The sequence below is a fragment of the Loxodonta africana genome, chromosome 12 (assembly GCF_030014295.1).
Source record: "Loxodonta africana isolate mLoxAfr1 chromosome 12, mLoxAfr1.hap2, whole genome shotgun sequence".
NCBI lineage: Eukaryota > Metazoa > Chordata > Mammalia > Proboscidea > Elephantidae > Loxodonta > Loxodonta africana.
The window spans coordinates 54,923,040-54,941,559 of NC_087353.1; the positions used below are offsets into that span (position 1 = coordinate 54,923,040).

The 18,520-nt window shown below is 46.5% G+C and overlaps 1 protein-coding gene across 6 annotated transcripts in view; it reads right to left on the bottom strand.

The window, feature by feature from the left end:
- The window catches only part of IFT140 (intraflagellar transport 140), an 85,480-nt gene that overhangs the window by 56,285 nt on the left and 10,675 nt on the right, over nucleotides 1-18,520 (bottom strand). For 3 of the 6 annotated variants that reach the window (XM_064295328.1, XM_064295324.1, XM_064295329.1), the window contains exons 2-10: nucleotides 16,083-16,212; nucleotides 13,466-13,638; nucleotides 12,743-12,964; nucleotides 10,805-10,926; nucleotides 10,030-10,172; nucleotides 7,790-7,965; nucleotides 5,754-5,845; nucleotides 5,087-5,193; nucleotides 3,329-3,474 (exon numbers count right to left, since the gene is read on the bottom strand). In XM_064295328.1, coding sequence (XP_064151398.1) covers nucleotides 3,329-3,474; nucleotides 5,087-5,193; nucleotides 5,754-5,845; nucleotides 7,790-7,965; nucleotides 10,030-10,172; nucleotides 10,805-10,926; nucleotides 12,743-12,964; nucleotides 13,466-13,612 — 1,155 coding nt within the window. In that variant the 5' untranslated portion in view covers nucleotides 13,613-13,638; nucleotides 16,083-16,212. Of the gene's footprint in view, nucleotides 1-3,328; nucleotides 3,475-5,086; nucleotides 5,194-5,753; nucleotides 5,846-7,789; nucleotides 7,966-10,029; nucleotides 10,173-10,804; nucleotides 10,927-12,742; nucleotides 12,965-13,465; nucleotides 13,639-16,082; nucleotides 16,306-18,520 lie in introns of those variants that run through there. The other 3 variants (XM_064295327.1, XM_064295325.1, XM_064295326.1) reach the window with 3 other exon arrangements.

An 18,520-nucleotide genomic window follows, 5' to 3' on the forward strand; every position in this document is an offset into this window, starting at 1 on the left:
GAACAAGAACCAGACAAAGATGCCCTTTATCACCACTCCTATCTAACATTGTGCTGGAGGTCCTAGCCAGAGCAATTAGGCTAGATAAAGAAATAAAGGGCATCCAGGTTGGTAAGGAAGAAGTAAAAGTATCTCTATTTGGAGAGACATGATCTTATACACAAAAAACCGTAAAGAATTCTCAAGAAAACTACTGAAACTAATAGAAGAGTTCAGCAGAGTATCAGGATACAAGATACACAAAAATCAGCTGGATTCCTCTATACCAACGAAGAGAACATCGAAGAGGAAATCACCAGAACAACACCATTTACAGTAGCCCCCAACAAAATAAAATACTTAGGAATAAATCTAACCAGAGGTGTAAAAGACCTATACAAAGAAAACTACAAGACACTATTGCAAGAAACCAAAAGAGACCTATGTTAAATGGAAAAACATATCATATTGTGGATAGGAAGACTTAACATTGCAAAAATGTCTATTCTACCAAAAACCACCTATAGATACAATGCAATTCCTATCCAAATTCCAATGACATTTTTTAATGAAATGGAGAAACAAATCACCAGCTTCATATGGAAGTGAAAGAAGCCCCGGATAAGTAAAGCATTACTGAAAGAGAAGAACAAAGTGGGAGGCCTTACACTACCTGATTTTAGAACCTATTATACAGCCATAGTAGTCAAAACAGCCTGGTACTGGTACAACAACAGACACACAGACCATCTGAACAGAATTGAGAATCCAGACATAAATCCATCCACATACGAGCAGCTGGTATTTGACAAAGGCCCAAACTCAGTTAAATGGGGGAAAAGACAGTCTCTTTAACAAAACGGTGCTGGCATAACTGGATATCCATCTACAAAAATATGAAACAAGACCCCATACCTCATACCATGCACAAAAACTAACTCAAAATGGATCCAAAGATTTAGACTTTATATTAGTTTTAAATATAAAATCTAAAACAATAAAGATCATGGAAGAAAAAATAGGGACAATGCTAGGAGCCCTAACACATGGCATAAACAGCATACAAAACATTACTAACAATGAACAAAGACCAGAAGAGAAGCTTAATAACTGGGAGCTCCTAAAAATCAAACACCTATGCTCATCCAAAGACTTCACCAAAAGAGTAAAAAGATTATCTACAGACTGGGAAAAACTTTTTAGTTATGATATTTCTGATCAGTGTCTGAACTCTAAAATCTAAATGATACTGTATAAACGCAACTACAAAAAGACAAATAACCCAATTAAAAAATGGGCAAAGGAGATGAACAGACACTTCACCAACGAAGACATTCAGGAAGCTAACAGGTACATGAGGAAATGCTCACGATCATTAGCCACTAGAGAAATGCAAATCGAAACTACAATGAGATTCCATCTCACTCCAAAAAGGATGGCATTAATCCAAAAAACAAAATAATAAATGTTGGAGACTGGAACACTTATACACCATTGGTGGGAATGTAAAATGTACAACTAGTTTGGAAACTGATCTGGCGCTTCCTTAAAAAGCTAGAAATAGAACTACCATATGATCTGGCAATCCCACTCCTTGGACTACATCCTAGAGAAATAAGGGCCTTTACATGAACAGATATATGCACACCCACGTTCACTGCAGCACTGTTTTCAATAGCAAAAAGATGGAAGCAACCAAGGTGCCCATGAATGGATGAATGGATAAAAAAATTATGGTATAGTCACACAATGGAATACTACGCATCGATAAAGAACAATGATGAATCCATGAAAGATTTCATAACATGGAGGAATGTGGAAGGCACTATGCTGAGTGAAATTAGTCAGCTGCAAAAGGACAAATATTGCATGAGACCACTATTATAAGAACTCAAGAAATGGTTTAAACAGAGAAGAAAATATTCTTTGATGGTGGGGAGGGAGGGTGGGGAGGGAGGGAGGGAGAGGAGTATTCACTGATTAGATAGTAGACAAGAACTATTTTAGGAGAAAGAAAAGACAATACATAATACAGGAGAGGTCAGCACAACTGGACTAAACCAAAAGCAAAGAAGTTTCCTGAATAAAGCAAACACTTCGAAAGCCAGAGTAGCAGGGGCTGAGGGTCTGGGGACCATGGTTTCAGGGGACATCTAGGTCAACAGGCATAATAAAATGTATTAAGAAAACATTCTGCATCCCACTTTGGTGAATGGCGTCTGGGGTGTTAAATGCTAGCAAGCAGCTATCTAAGATGCATGAATTGGTCTCAACCCACCTGCATCAAAGGAGAATGAAGAACACCAAAGACACATGGTAATTATGAGCCCAGGGGACATAAAGGGCCACATAAATAGATAGTGCCTGGTTACAACTGATGACTGCCCGAACAAGGAACACAACAGAGAATCCCTAATGGAGCAGGAGAGTAGTGGGATGCAGACCTCAAATTCTCATAAAAAGACCAGACTTAATGGTCTGACTGAGACTAGAAGGACCCTGGAGGTCACAGTCCCCAGACCTTCTGTTAGCCCAAGACTGGAACCATTCTCAAAGCCAACAGAGACAGGGATTGGAGTGGACTACACAACAGAAAATGATACTGGTGAAGAGTGAGCTTTTTGGCTCAAGCAGACTTTACACAACAGAAAATGATACTGGTGAAGAGTGAGCTTTTTGGCTCAAGCAGACACATGAAACTACGTGGGCAGCTCCTGTCTGGAGGGGAGATGAGAAGGTAGAGGAAGGCAGAAGCTGGGTGGATGGACACGGAAATAGAGGGTGGAGAGGAGTGTGTTGTCTCATTGGGGGGGGCGTACGAGTACATACCAAGGTGTATATAAATTCTTGTATGAGAGACTGACTTGATTTGTAAACTTTCACTTTAAGCACAATAAAAAAAAATAATAATAGCTTTCTTGGTAAAGCAACACTCCCCAAAAAGCAAAACCAGGACATTAAATATACATCAGTACAAGTTGCATGCCAGCATCGGCATTCAACCGAAGAAAACAAAGTGCACTGAGGGACCAGAAGGTGTGGTGGTTTCGAGATTACCCTTTACATCCTGTAGAAGGAATATGTACCCAGATCATCTCCCTTTTCGTTCTACTTTTGTTGTTCTTCACTGCCCAATTTGAATAAACGTTCATGTACTCAAACTTGCCATTATCTGCTTTGCATTTATAACTTCAGATCCAAGAAAGTTACGCTTCCTCCACAAATCTGGCCATATTCTACAATCCTGAGACCCAAAAGGCCCTTGGAAATTTTTCTTGCTGTCATTTTTACGTGGTCTTATGTTGGATAACTGACCAGATGGGTAGCTAAAGCTCCCATAGGGTCTTACCTTGATCTGTGTGATGTTCCCCTCCAGCTCGGTAGGTGTCTGCAGGGCCCACTTGTCCTTGCCCTCTGTCCCCAGGCTGCTCTGGGGGTCTGGGGCTTTCCGCCACATGGCAACGCGCCCTCTGTCAGTGCCGGCTGCCAGAAGACCTACGGGTGAGAACTCACACCAACCCAGTGAAAAGCGGGATCAACAGAGATTCCATAGAAGAATCCAGACCAAAAGGGGGAAATGCAGAACAGAATTTTAAATTCTCACAGAATCTAGACTTTTTGAAGCCATGGAGGCTGGATAAACCCCTGAAACTATTGCCCTGAGATAATCTTTAAACCTGAAACCAAAATAGCCCCAGAAGTCTTCTTAAAACCAAACAATAGTTTAGCTAAACTAGCAAAAAATGTCTGCAGTGAGCATGGTGCTCCTTTAAGATCTATATGGGATCAAACTGACAACAGCAACTTGGAAGATTAGATAGGAAACTTAGGGGGCAATGAGCTTATGTTAATGGACGAACAACTTAGAAAAGGAGGGTGAGATTAGTTGCACAACTTGAAGAATGTAATCAGGGTCACTGAGTTGTACCTGTGGAACTGTTGAATTGCTGTGTTTTGCTGTGTATATTCTCAACAACAAAATAAATAAATACAGTTAGAAAAAAAAAATGGGATGAAAACAGCAGGAAGTTCCCTGCTGACCACCTCTGTGAATGTCAGCCCTCACTCTCAGTGACCTCTAGGCCTCTTCCCTGGCTCCACTTTTCTTCACAGGTGCTTAGCACCACCTGGCAATATAGTGTGTGTGTAGGTGGGATTTGCTGTTATTTTCTCTCCGTCCTCGTGTGTGTGTGTATGTGTGTGTGTGTCTGTCTGTGAGTGTGTAGGGGTTGCAATTATCTTCCCTCTGTCCTCGTGTGTGTGTCTGTGTCTGTGTGTGTGTGTAGCGATTGCTATTATCTTCTCTCTGTCCTCAGGTGTGTCTCTGTATGTGTGTTTGTAGGGGTTGCTATTATCTTCTCTCTGTCCTCGTGTGTCTGTCTGTGTGTGTGTGTGTAGAGGTGGCTATTATCTTCTATCCTCGTGTGTCTCTGTAGGGGTTGCTATTATCTTCTCTCTCTCCTGATGTGTGTATCCATGTGTGTGTAGAGTTTGCTATTGTCTTCTCTCTGTCCTCCATGAGAGCTACGGCTTGTCTGCCTTTTTCTCTGCAGCTCCCCAGTGCTGGACTACTGCTGAGCATAAAAATAAAACAAACCTGTTGCTGTCGAGCTGAATACGACTCATGGTGACCCCATGTGACAGAGTACTGCTACTCATGGTGACCCCATGTGACAGAGTACTGCTACATTTCATAGAGTTTTCTAGGTTGTAATCTTTTTTCTAGGGTGTTGCCAGGTGGGTTTGAACCACCAACTTTTAGGTTAGTAGTCACATACAAGCCTTACTTACTCGGGGATCACATAAATGTCTGCTGGATGGACTTCAGCTCTGGCTCATCTATTCTTTCTGTCCTCTGTGTGTGTGTGTACTTCCTGCACTGTCTTCTTTGTGGGGCTTCAAGAGGGACCAGAGATGGCTATGTGCATTCTCAGGGTGGCCACACTCTGGCCATGCCCGAGGCCCTCCTGTGGACAGCAAAGCTTTACTGCTACCTGCTTGGCCTGACTGACCTCACACTGTTGGCATCACTACAGCATTTAAACAGTCCCTTGCAAGACCCTTGAGGCTGCTTTATTTCTCTCCTACGCTGGCCAGGAAGGCTCACCTTTGCCTTTGCAGTAGGAGACACAGTTTATATTCTCTCCTTTTTCAAAACCAAACTTCTCTTCTGGACTCAGTACGTAATTCTCACCTCGTTCTAAGTCCCAAAATCTACAAGGGAAGAAAGAGCCCAGAGAGGGGCTATGTTAGGGCATGTCACTGTGTTCAGAGGGTGCTGTCGACCCCAAGGATGAGACTTCAACCATCAGGGAAAAGATGTGGCCCCGTCGACCCCCCCAGGGAGAGGAGTGCTGCCTATCTTTAGGGATCGCCTCTGCTGGCTTATAATCAGAGAGAACGGTGTTGATGTGAGATGGCTCATATCAACTCTACAGTACAACAGCCACATGGAAGGCTCTCCCCAGTACCGTGCTGAGCTAAAGGTGCCAGACACAAAAAAACACACACTGTTATTCCACTTAAACACAGCCTGAAAAAACCAGGCAGAAGTCAGGATGGGGTGGGCCCTGTGGGGTGGTGAGCCCACAGGGGGAACTGCGGGGTGGGGCAGGGATGCAGGGGCTCTCCAGTGTTTTGTCTCCTTATCTGGGAGCTCGTTACTGGACATGTATTTTCCGTATGCATGTGAGACTGGAAGGAAAAGTCCCCTTCAAAATGACCACGTGTAGAGGATTTTAAATCAGGGGCGCAACCGAAAAGTCAGGTCTCACCTGAGCACCGTCTCCCCGATGGCCATAACGAGCAGGCTGCCTTCGATCAGAGCCATGTCGGCCCGGCGGCCTGTCTTCCCACTCAGCTTGACCTGCAGGAGGGAAACACGACCCAGAAGAAGCACATCACTTTCCCGGAGACTGTGATTTTTGGAACCTGGCCTCTGGTCTCCATGCCTCACAGAGACCCAGCAAGCATAGCCTCGGGAATGTGCCAAGGGACAAAGCGCCATGCAGGTGACACGAACTCTGAGGGGCGCCGCAGTCTTCGGAATGCACAGGCGAGCAAACCACAGCTCTTGTGTGTGACATCATTGGTGACGACAGCCACCTTGCATGCAGCACATGGCAGAAAATGGTCAGCGAGCATGTTTCTAGAGCGATTCCCAAGTGGAATCATGACCACACCCTGGGCAGTCCTCCCGTCCCTGCTCCACAGGGAACAGACGGCCACTGCCCAGTGCCCCAGGCCCATGAGGCTAAGTGGGGATTTGAACCTAAATCTGACTCCAAGGTCAGGCTCTTCACTGCCGTGCTACAGGGCAGACATGACCAGACCGACACTGAGCAAACAAGCAGACCTGCAATCTAATTGGCTAGAAAGTCCTTGGGGAAAGTGCCAGGCTCTCCCAGGAGCAGAGCCCCTAGGTATAAACCAAGGAAGTAGTGTGTCAGGCGAGCAGGGTCCTCAGTGGCAGCAGGTCTCAATCGCCAGCCCCTCCTGCGGGGTGCATTACCACCCACGGATGGGGCACAGGGTGCTCACATGGAAGGGCCACACAAGCCAAGGCCCATGGGGCACCACCACACATCATGGGATTTTTCCAGCAGCCACATTAGCACATCTGCTTCCTATGGGATAACTGTAACCACACCCGGCAGGCAGGCTGACATGAAGCATGGGCTAGAGGCAGATGTGCAGAGACCATGCATGGAGTCCCCACCAGCGAGCGCCGGGTGACGATCACCATGGCCCAGCCTCCCACGGCGCTGGCCTCCTTGTGCCCTGTGCCGGCACGGAGGGGGAGGGGGGACGGCAGGGCAACATACTGCTCCTGCTTCTGTTGTGCAATGTGTGGGATGCTGTAAGGTGGGTGGGGCCGGTCTTGGTTTCACATCCAGGGTTGGGCTTCTCACTGGCCACAGACTTGCCCCTCCTTCTCGTCCCAGCCAACTCTCTCTCAACACTCCCCCATGTATCCAGTGACACAGGACAATCTCACCCTCCTCTTGATGTTAACGAAAACCAAAACCAAAACCAAACCCAGTGCCATCGAGTTGATTCCAACTCAGAGCGACCCTATAGGACAGAGTAGAACTGCCCCATAGAGTTTCCAAGGAGCGCCGGACGGATTTGAACTGCCGACCCTTTGGTTAGCAGCCGTAACACTTAACCACTACGCCACCAGGGTTTCCTCTTCTTGATGTTAGTTGCCCTTAAACAAAGAGGACAGATCTCCCGTCTTCCTAGACAAACAAGGAAGCTGCTGTGAAGTCAGTTCAAAGAGTCTAGTCTCCGAGTTCCACAGTATCCCTTGTGGGAGGGAATGGGTTCCTTGATGCTGGTTCTTCTGGATCTTGCTGTTGTGGGCTGAATGTGTCCCCAAACAGGACATGTTGAAGTCCTAACTCCTGGAATCCATAAATGTGCCCTTTTAGAAACAGGGTCTTTGGAGAGGTTATCATTTAAGTTAACCTGAGGTCCAACTAGAGCAGGGCGGGCCCCAATTCCATCTGAGTGGGGTCCTTAAAAAAAAGATGAGACAGAGAGACACACAGGGAGGACATGACAGGACAGGGGAGGCAGAGATGGAGTGATATGGCCATAAGCCAAGGACTGCTGGCTACCACCGGAACCTGGAAGAGACAAGAAAGGTTCCTCTCCCAGAGACTGTGGAGGGGGCACAGCCCTGCTGACACCCTGATTTCAGGCTCTGCCTCGAGTACTTTGAGACAACACACTCATGTAGTTTTTAGCCCGTTTGTGGCCTTGGTGGCAGCAGCCCTGGGACATGCACATGCCTGCCTTCACTCACCTTCATGACTTCCTCGGCCTTGCCCTCGGGCATCACCGTGTACAGAGACAAGAGCAGCGTCTCCGTCACCACCACCAGTGCCTCCCGCTTCTCGATGTAGAACAGCGTCTGCACGGGGCCATCTGTGGATGCCACGTGGGCCGTCTTGCCCTTCTCGTCCACATAGTGCACCGTCCCTGTGGACGAGAGCAGGCGTCCCATGGGTGTGGCTCCTACATTATCCAATGACATTTCAAGTGGCCGCTTTTATTTACTTGGGAAAAAATTTAAAGTAAGACTTCCCACTCCCAGAACTGAGCTGAGCACCTGGCATGTAACACGTGATTACAGAATGAACAATGGAGGTACCTTGTGTGCTGGCCACACAGTGAGGGGTCATCACATCAGACCCTTCCAAGACCGAGTCTCTGTTTGCCTCTATCAGAACAGTGTGAAGTGACTCTGCAGACACTGGACACGTAACTGCAGGAAGCTAGCTAACTCATCAAGAAGCCCTAGGGTGAGTGCTTGACTGCTAACCAAAAGGTCGGAGGTGTGAACCCACCAGCCACTCTGGAGGAGAAAGGCCTGGCGATCTGCTACTGAAAAGATTACAGTCTAGGAAGCCCTATGGGGCAGTTCTATTCTGTCTCATGAGGTCACCATGAGTTGAAATCGACTCAGTGGCACCTAACAACAACAATAGCTAACTAATCACTCTAACACTGGCACCCGTGCAGCCTGTGGTTATTTTTTGCTGAAACGTTATCTGTTAGTTTAAGCCCATTACCAGGTATCCCTAAAATGCTTGACACCTGTTATGGATTGAATTGTGTCCCCCCAAAATGTATATCAACTTGGCTAGGCCATGATTCCCAGTATTCTGTGGTTGTCCACCATTTTGTGATCTAATGTATTTGTTCTATGTGTTATAAATCCTAATCTCTGCCTGTGGTTAATGAGGCAGGATTAGGTTATGTTAAAGAAGACCTGGGTGGGATGCAACAGCCTTACTCAGGTCACAGCCCTGATCAAATGTAAGGGGAGTTCTCCTGGGGCTTCGTCTGCATCACCTTTCATTTTACAGGAGAGAAAAGCCAGCAGAGAGATCGGGACCTCAAACCACCAAGAAAGAAGAGCTAGGAGCAAAGCACGTCCTTTGGACCCGGAGTCCCTGCACTGAGAAGCTCCTAGACCAGGGGAAAATCGATGACAGGGACCCTCATCCCAGAGCTGACAGAGAGAGAAAGCTTTCCCTGGAGCTGATGTCCTGAATTGGACTCCTAGCCTCCTAAACTATGAGAGAATAAATTTCTGTTTGTTAAAGCCATCCACTTGTGGTATTTCTGTTATAGCAGCATTAGATAACTAAGACAAAGTTTGGTACCAAGAGTGTGGTGCAGCTCTAACAGATACCAAAAATGTGGAAGCAATTTTGAAACCGTGAATGGGTGGAGGCTGGAAGAGTTTTAAGTGACCAACAGTAAAAGCCTAGGTTGCTGTGAAGAGACTGTTGGTGGAATTATGGATATCAAAGACAGAATTTGGTACCAGGAGTGGGATGCCTCTAGGCACTTATCAGTAGAGCTAAAGAGCTTTGGAACACTTGCCCAAGCAGGGCAGGTACTGCGCTGGCCCAAAAGACCCAAGGGGCCAAGAGGCCAAGGAACCAGGAAACAGGGACTAAACAGACAAGGAACATGGGAATCAGAGCTGCCTCAGTTTCAAAGGATAGGGTCACAACCTCTGGGGTCTCAAAGGGTAGAGCCATGGCCTCTGGGGTTTCAAAGGATGGGGCCACTGCCTCCTAGATTTCAAAGAGTCAGATCTTCACCAACTTGGTTCTGGAGTGTGGGGCTGCCTTTCACAAGTGCCAGCGGGATGGAACCAAATCCACTGCCCAAAGCTGAGGCAGCAGGGCTGCCATGCCCAAAGAGCAGAATAATGTGGCTTGCTGGGGCTGAAGAAGTAGGGTCAACACTCAGACAGACTAGGAGAACGGGGCCACCGAAATCTGAGGGAGCAGAGTTGCTATTCCAGTGTGCCTGGAAGATAAAGCCTAGGGCCAAGGGACTTCCACCCAGAATCCAACAGAGAGAGAAAACCCTCCCCTAGAGCTGGCACCCTAATTTGGACTTATAGCCTCCTAAACAGTGAGAAAATAAATTTCTCTTTGTTAAAGCCATCCATTTGTGGTACATCTATATAGCAGCACCAGATAACTAAGACAATATCCTATAACCATGGTATAGATTTCTTACCATCCATCAAGCTGACAAAGAATGACAGCCCCTCCTGAGGTCCTATTTTCAGGAAGCTTCCGAAGCCACTCTTCCTCCAGTTGAACATGTCCAGTGCCTTCTCATCGCCACTCACAGCAGCCTTTGCCAATTGCACGAGGTCCCTGAAAGCAATGATGGCACGGGGTGTGATGGACCCTCCGTCCACCACGTAGGAAGATGCTGTCACTACAGAGTGGCAGCAGCACCTCTGCCAGGGCTGTGACTTCCCCCTTGGTCCCGATAAACAATGTCTCCACCCCCAGCACCCCAGACCCCAGAGAGCATGTAAACACACACAGTTGCCATTGGAACCTCCTACTTACTTAAGGAGTGCTGGTGGCACAATGGTTAAGCACTTGGCTTAACCAAAAGGATGGCAGTTCGAACTCACACAGCGGCTCTGCAGGAGAAAGACTTGGCAACCTGCTCGCATAAAGATTACAGCCTAGAAAACCCTGTGGGGCAGTTCTGCTCCATCACATGGGGTTGCTGTGAGTTGGAACTGACTTGGCGGCACACAACAACAATAACAAAGCTGTTCAAAAAGGAGCCCTGGTGGTGCAAACGGTTAAGCAGCTCGACTCCTAACTGAAAGGTGACGGTTGGAACCCACCCGGTGACTCCACAGAAGAAAGACTTGGTGATCTGCTTCCATAAAGATTACCGCCTTGGAAACCCTATGGGGCAGTTCTACTCTGTCACATGGGGGTGTCATAAGTTGAAAATCAACTTGACAGCACTCAACAACACTTACTCGCCAGGAGCAGGGAGCCGGAAGATGCAGTGTGTTAGGTGTTTTCCATACTCGTGCTTCAGCAAGGGCGTCCCTTGTACTCGGCCTCTTTGGTCCAGCCGCCATAACAGCAGAGCACCAAGCTGGAAAAATCCAACAGCAAGTGTTTGGTGGCAGCTGCACGAGAGATCACAGGCTTATTCCTTTTTTTTTTTAAACCTCATAACTACCTAGCATCTATACTTTACCCAGATTTCCTGTTTCCCTTAATGTCCTTTCTCTGTTTTGGCATTGCCATGTCTCCTGAGGGTCCTTGTGGCTCTGGCAATTTCTCAGACTTGCCTCGTCCTTTGCAATGGAGACACTTGTGAGGCGCGCCAGTCAGGTATCGTGTAGAATGACCCTCTGTTAGGGTTTGTCATGATGAGGCTGGGGCGATGGTCTTTCGGGGAGGAGGACCACAGGGGTGCAGTGCCCTTCTCTTCACATCATCTCAGGGCTGCATGCTCTCAGTGTGACCTGTCACTGTTGACGCTGACCTTGACCACCTAGCTAGGGGCATACTTGTCAGGCTTCTCCACGGTAAAGTTACCCACTCTTTCGTTCTGTGCTCTTTGGAGGGAGTCTCCACGTGTAGCGTACACTTAAAGACGAAGGGTGGGGTGTCTATGTGGATCATTTGGAATTCTTCTGCAAGGAGATTTGTCTGTTTCCCCCATTTATTTACTTATTCAATCATTTACTTATCCCAGCAGTGACAGCCCCTGAGCTGGAAGAACAGGACGAGGAAACCACTAGGGAAGGAGGGAGATTGCTCACGGCACCGGTGACTTGGGGTGCTGTGCATGTGACAGCGCCTGAGGCACTTACCCTGCCTGTAGGAATGCAGTTTCCTAGTGAAGGTCATTTAAAGAGTGACAGACATACCTTTGCCACAGAGTGACATTTTAGAATGAAATTTTCAAACCCTGGTTCCAATATATAACAAAGTCTGTGATTATGTCCGGCAAGATCAATTGAATTTGGCAGATGCACAACTCATATGATTTGGTCTTCAACATACTTTCCAATGTGTGTCTATCAGAGCACAGCCAGGGAAATACAGAGGTTTGCAATCACTGTCAAAAGTCTGTTTATGACTGTTACAGATTCAACTGTGTCCCCCAAAAATACATGCTGTAAATCCTACCATACCTGTGGTTATAATCCCATTTGGGAATGGTTTTTCTTTGTTATGTTAATGAGACAGTATGAGCGTAGTGTGTCTTATGTCAATTTCCTTTGAGACATGAACGCAAGCAACAAGCAAGTACAGATGGGGGAAGATAGATGCAACATGACATTGCCAAGGAACCAAGAAAAAGAAGCTGAAAAGAGATAAGGATCTTCCCCCAGAGCCAAAAGACAGAGACAGCCTTTTGCTAGAGCCAGTGGTCTGAAAGTCAGATTTCTAGCCTCATAAACCGTGAGAAAATACATTTCCATTTGTTAAAGCCACCCATTTGTGGTATTTCTGTTATAGCAGCACTAGGTATCTAAGACGATGACTATTCAGCCATAAACAGAAATGCAGTTCTGATACATGCTATGACATGGACGAACCTTGAAGACAGATGCTGGATAAATAAGCCATACGCAAAAGGACAAATATTGTATGATGGCACGTATATGGAATATCTAGAACAGGCAAATGCAAAGGGGCAGAAAGTACATGGACACTTGCCAGGGCTGGAGGTGAGAGTGCAGAGTGACTGCTGTGGGGTACTGTGTTTCTATTTGGGGGGATGCGAAACTATGGAAGTAGACCGTGGCGATGGTTGCACAATATGGTGAACGTAATTAATATCACTGAAGTGTACACTTAAAAATGGTTAAAGTAGGATTTTTAGGTTATATACGTTTTACCACAACAAAATAAAGCCTGTCATAGAACACCACCAGCAGCAGCAGACTGCTCACCCTGTCCCCAGATGCTAGGCAGTTCCCGTTGGTGCTCCAGGCAAGGATGGTGACCTCGGCGGTGTGCATCGGTGGCATGGCATGCTGCTCCTTGTCCTGCTTGTTGAACAAGCTCACTTCCCCTGTTTCCCAGCCGATGGCCAGGATCAGCCGCGTTGGGTGCCAGCACAGGGATGTCACTCGGAACAACCGCTCGATGTGCGTGTCAGGTGCGTGCTCGCCCTGTGTGGGACAAGAGGGGAATCCCTTCTTAGGACGCTGGCAGCTGCTCTAAGCATTTCTGGCTCATCAGAGGAGCAGACATCAGCTAGAAGACAGAGCTGCTGTTGTTGGGTGCTGTGGAGTTGGTTCTGAGCCACAGTGACCCTATGTGATACAGTAGAGCTACCCCACAGGGTTTTCTAGGCTGTAATCTTGATGGGAGCAGATCACCAGATCTTTCTCCTGCTGAGCTGCTGAGTGCTTTTGAACCACTGACCTTTCATTTAGCAGCCAAGTGCTTCACCGTTGTACCACCAGTGCTCCTTATCCACATATTAGGGCTTTTATAATATTGGGAATTTGGACCTCACAGGGAACTGATGATGGCTGCTATGTTTTTCTTCATGAAAAACCTAGTCCAGAGCTATTTGGTCACATGCACACATACACGCAAACACATGAACCAAAAAGAAACAAGAGCAAGAAGCTTCTGAAGTGAGAGCAGTTGCTCTGGGTACTCACTTGTTCCAGATAAATATCCATGCTGCCTCCCGAGGTGGTGCTGACGGAGGCCACCGCCAGGAAGGGATGCACAGGGTGCCAGCTTATGTGGGAAGGTGACCCCACTGAATTGGGGGCTTCTACACGGTGATCAAAGTAGAGGGCCATGACGAAATACAGTCTCAGTGGCAGACCTGCAGGGGGCAAAAAATTACCAATTCCTGTGGGCTCTAAACAGACAAACAAGATGACTACAGATGGAATTAGGAAAAGGAACCGTGGCAGCACAAAGGTTAAGCACTCAGCTGCTACCTGAAAGGTTGGCAGTTCAAACCCACCCAGTGGCTCCATGGGAGAACATTACATCCTAGGAAACCCTATGGGGCAGCTCTACTCTGTCACATGGGGTTGCAGTGAGTTGGAATGAACTCGATGGCACCTAACAACAACAACAACAGAGCTAGGAAAGAGAAGCATCACAAACTCAGAGGGATAGGACATCTGGCAACTTAAAAATGCCCCTTTAGACTGATGCAGGCAACTTGCTGTCGACAAAATCTCCAGCAGGGAGAAAATGATAAAAGCAGAGGCAAGGGATGGGGCCCACATGACCCCAGGGTATGCTGGAAAAGAATGATAGCTGCCATGTGGAAAAAATGAATAAAGCCCTTTCAGACACTGTTCGCAGTCTTGACTACCATCGGAAGCCTTGATAAACTTTGCTCCAATCATAATAAAGATGATTTATATTTTCCTAAGAGGTCCCCAGGTGCCACAAACCATTTGAGCTTGACTACTAACCTAAAGGATGATGGTTTGAACACTTGCACAGGAAGGCACCATGAAAGAAAGTCCTGGTGATCTGCTTCCCAGAGGTCACAGCCAAGAAAACCCTACCAAGCCCAGTTCTACTCTGTAACACATTGGGGTCATTATGAGTCTGAATCCACTCCATGGCAGTGGGTTTGGTTTTTTATATTTTCATAGTTTTCTTTTAAGCAAAAATACCAAACCAAATAAAAGCAAACTGCTCTCCGATACAGAGGATGAGGCATGAAGACCAAGGCTGTTGCTGCCCCTGTTCAAGGTGGCGGAAGGTGGAGTCCCTGGTTGGAGAGCCTGGAAAACAAAGCCATAGCAGGTGCAGAGATGGGCCTTGATGAGCTGTGAGTTCAACATCTCCTTTCCTTTAAACCCAAGGAAGACATACATGTCCTTTTTTGGGAGGGCTAAGACATGTGATTTTTTTAAGACAGTGAGTGAGAAGCCCTGGTAGTGCAGTGGTTAAAGTGCTCAGCTACTAACTGAAAGGTCAGAGGTTCGAACCCACCAGCAGCTCTGTAGGAGACAGATGTGGCAGTCTGCTTCTGTAAAGATTACAGCCCTGGACATCCTACAGGGCAGTTCTACTCTGTCCTACAGGGTTGCTATGAGTCGGAATCGACTCGATGGCAGTGGATTTTAGGACGGTGAGTGAGATGACAGTCTGAATACTGCCACGTTACGCTGTCCCAGAGTGGGTTTGAGAAGACAGTGTCTGTGGGCTGGTTTTCTATCATTTAAAATTAGTCAAGATCTGCCAAGTCCTATCACTGGAGTAGGGAACAGAATCTGCCTTCTGATTTTAGTAATAATTATAAGCCTCTGTGTGGAGCCTGGAAGCCTCCGTGTGGATCTGGAGAAGTAACTGTGGTTCAAGGAGAAGCTAGAAGATGTACGGGTGCAAGTGGATGCTCATGCTTTAGATGTCTTTTTCCCTACGAATGTTGTTGTTAGGTACTGTCCAGTCAATTCTGACTCATGCCGCCCTCCATGTGGCAGAGTCGAACTGCCCCATAGAGTTTCCTACGCTGTAATCTTTACAGGAGCAGATTGCCAGGTCTTTCTCCTGTGGAGCTGCGGGGTGGGTTTGAACTGCCAACCTTTCAGTTAGCACCTGAGCGCTTGACCGTTGTGCCACCAGGGCTCCTTCTCTATGAATAAAACATGCCCTGAATACTAAGCAAAGCCATAGTTTCCCCGACTGTGTGCTCTCCACCTCAAATCCAAGCACACAGACTCAGGGCTGCTAACTGTGGTCTCCAGCTCTCTGCTGGCTCTCAGAGCTGGAGGCAGGGGCGTGCAGAATTCAGGTGCCTCCCCTATCTGCCACATAGGGCACCCTATGCTGTCCAGGCCTCTGCTTTCTTTCAGTAAAGCCTCATGAAAGCCACAGAACGAGGCCATCTCAAATGAAAGCACACCAGGCCAAAGCCTGGGCAATTCCAAATAGGAAAGGAAAGCGCGTACAGTGAGTTTTCACATGCTCCAGCCAGCTAAGGGACTGAAGACTGGGCTTAGGAAAATTCATCTTCAGCAAGTTTACTCTGTGAAAATATTTTCTGGAAAAATGAGTAATAATTTTGTTGTAATGAGGAAGAATTCTGATTTAAAAATAAAAAATAGAGGTGAAGCCAAGATGGCGGAATAGACAGATGCTTCCGGCGAGCCCTCTTTACAACAAAGACCCAAAAAAACAAGTGAAACGAGTATATTTGTGACAAGCTAGGAGCCCTGAGCTTGAAAGGCAAGGTTAGTAAATGAACTGAGGGGCAGGGGGAGGAAGAGACCATTCAGAAGTGCAGAGGAGGTGCTGGACCTGAGTCGTGGGGAGCCCTCAGGCACCATTCCTGGAGCGGCAGTGGCGGCGGAGGACTGGTACTAGCCTTCGGTGGAAGTTTCCTCACGGAGAAGCAGCCAGCGGCACAGCCTGCTCACACCTCCGGAACCTGAGGAGAATGGCGCTCTTGGCAAAAGCTAAGTACTTGCTATATTTTAACGCACACCCCCCACCCGCAAACCGGCTTCAGCAGCTGAATTCCCTGGGCCTGAGATAGGCACTGTGGAGCACCCAGAGCCATCCTCCCGGCCTTGGGGAAGGAAAAAAATTGCATTTGGGGGAAAGATAATTTGCTAGCTCCACTAACCAGGGGAGCTCGGGACAGAAGCAGCTCCTGTCCAGGCATAAACCATCTGTGGGCTTTGAACAGCTTTCCCTTCTGCATGGACCGGTGTGGGCCTATTTTGGGAGAATAACCCCTTGTTGGCAGACTCCAACCATTTCAGCTGTGCGGTGGAGAGGTGGGTGTTTGATGTTTCACATTGCTTTGCCTATTAAACAAGGTCGCTACCTAACCACATCAGGGACCTAAGGACTGGTAGCTCCACTTAGGTCACCCAGCCACCCGCGACAGGGGTCCAAAGATAACTGGTACCTCCCAGTCCTTACAACCAAAAACTTTGGGTGCCCATGGTCCGTCTGCAGAACCCACCCAGCTGCACGCTCTAGGGAACAGGGACGCGCTTTCCTCAGAGACACTCAGGGGTCAGTTCTCAGTCCCCTGCCCTGCTCAGTGTGACCCCCTACTGCAATCAGATACGGATATATATGCCAATCACCCCTGGCCCTCTAAGACTGCAGGAGAGAACCTGTACCATGCACTTGATGATCAGCTACCTGGAAACCTGAGCTGAATTCATACAAGAAAACTGAATGGACTCCTAGACTGATATACCTGATAACACCTCTAGCCAGTTGGGGACAGGAAGTCAGAGATCCAAAGGTAATCAAGCTAGCTCACTCAGGCAACCCATAGGGGTATACCAAAACAAAACAAAGCAAGCAACTACGACACAGTAAGCAAGCATAAACAAATACAATAACTTATAGATGGCTCGAAGACAACAGTCAAAATCAAGCCACATAAAGAAACAGACCATGATCACCTCAACAGACTCTCAAAACAAAGAATCCAGGGATCTTTTAGATGAAGGTGCATTCCTGGAATTACCAGATGCAGAATACAAAAGTTTAATATACAGAACCCTTCAAGACATCAGGAAGGAAATGAGGCAATACGCAGAGCAAGCCAAGGAACACACAGATAAAGCAATTGAAGAAATTAGAAAGATTATTCAGGAACATAATGAAAAGTTTAATAAGCTGAAAAAATCCACAGACAGGCAGCAATCAGAAATTCAGAAGATTAACAATAAAATTACAGAACTGGGCAACTCAGTAGAAAGTCAGAGGAGCAGAATCGAGCAAGTAGAAGCTAGAATTTCGGAACTCGAAGATAAATCACTTGGCACTAATATATTTGAAGAAAAATCAGATAAAAGAGCTGAAAAAAATGAAGAAACCTTAAGAATCATGTGGGACTCTATCAAGAGAAATGACCTACAAGTGATTGGAGTACCAGAACAGGGAGGGATAACAAAAATACAGAGAAAATTGTTGAAGACTTGTTGGCAGAAAACTTCCCTGATATCGTGAAAGATGAGAAGATATCTATCGAACAAAGATGCTCATGGAACTCCACATAAGGCAGATGTTACAAGAAAGTCACCAAGACATATAATCAAACTTGCCAAAACCAAAGATAAAAAGAGAATTATAAGAGCAGCGAGGGATAAAAGAAAAGTCACCTACGAAGGAGAGCAAATAACAATAAGCTCAGACTACTCAGCAGAAACCATGGGCAGGCAAGAAGGCAATGGGAAAAAACATTTAAAAAATTGAAGGAAAAAAATTGCCTGCCGAGAATCATATATCCAGCAAAACTGTCTCTTAAATATGAAGGTGAAATAAAGACGTTTCCAGATAAACACAAGTTGAGGGAATTTGTAAAAACCAAACCAAAACTACAAGAAATACTAAAGGGAGTTCTTTGGTTAGAAAATCAATAATATCAGGTATCAACCCAAGACTGGAACACTGGGCACAGCAACCAGAAGTCAACCCAGACAGGGAAATCCAAAAAAACAAAGATTATTTAAAAAAAAAACTTCAAAACAGGGTAACAGCGATGTTATTACATAAAAGAGGACATTAGAATAAAAAAAAAAGAATAATAGAGGGACTAAAATATGTAATCATACACCTTCCATATGGAGAGAAAGATATGGCGATACAAAGAAATACAAGTAAGGTTTAAATTTAGAAAAACGGGGTAAATAATAAGGTAACCATAAAGGAGACAAACTATCCTACTCATCAAAATAAAATACAAGAAAAAAATAGAGACTCAGAAACAA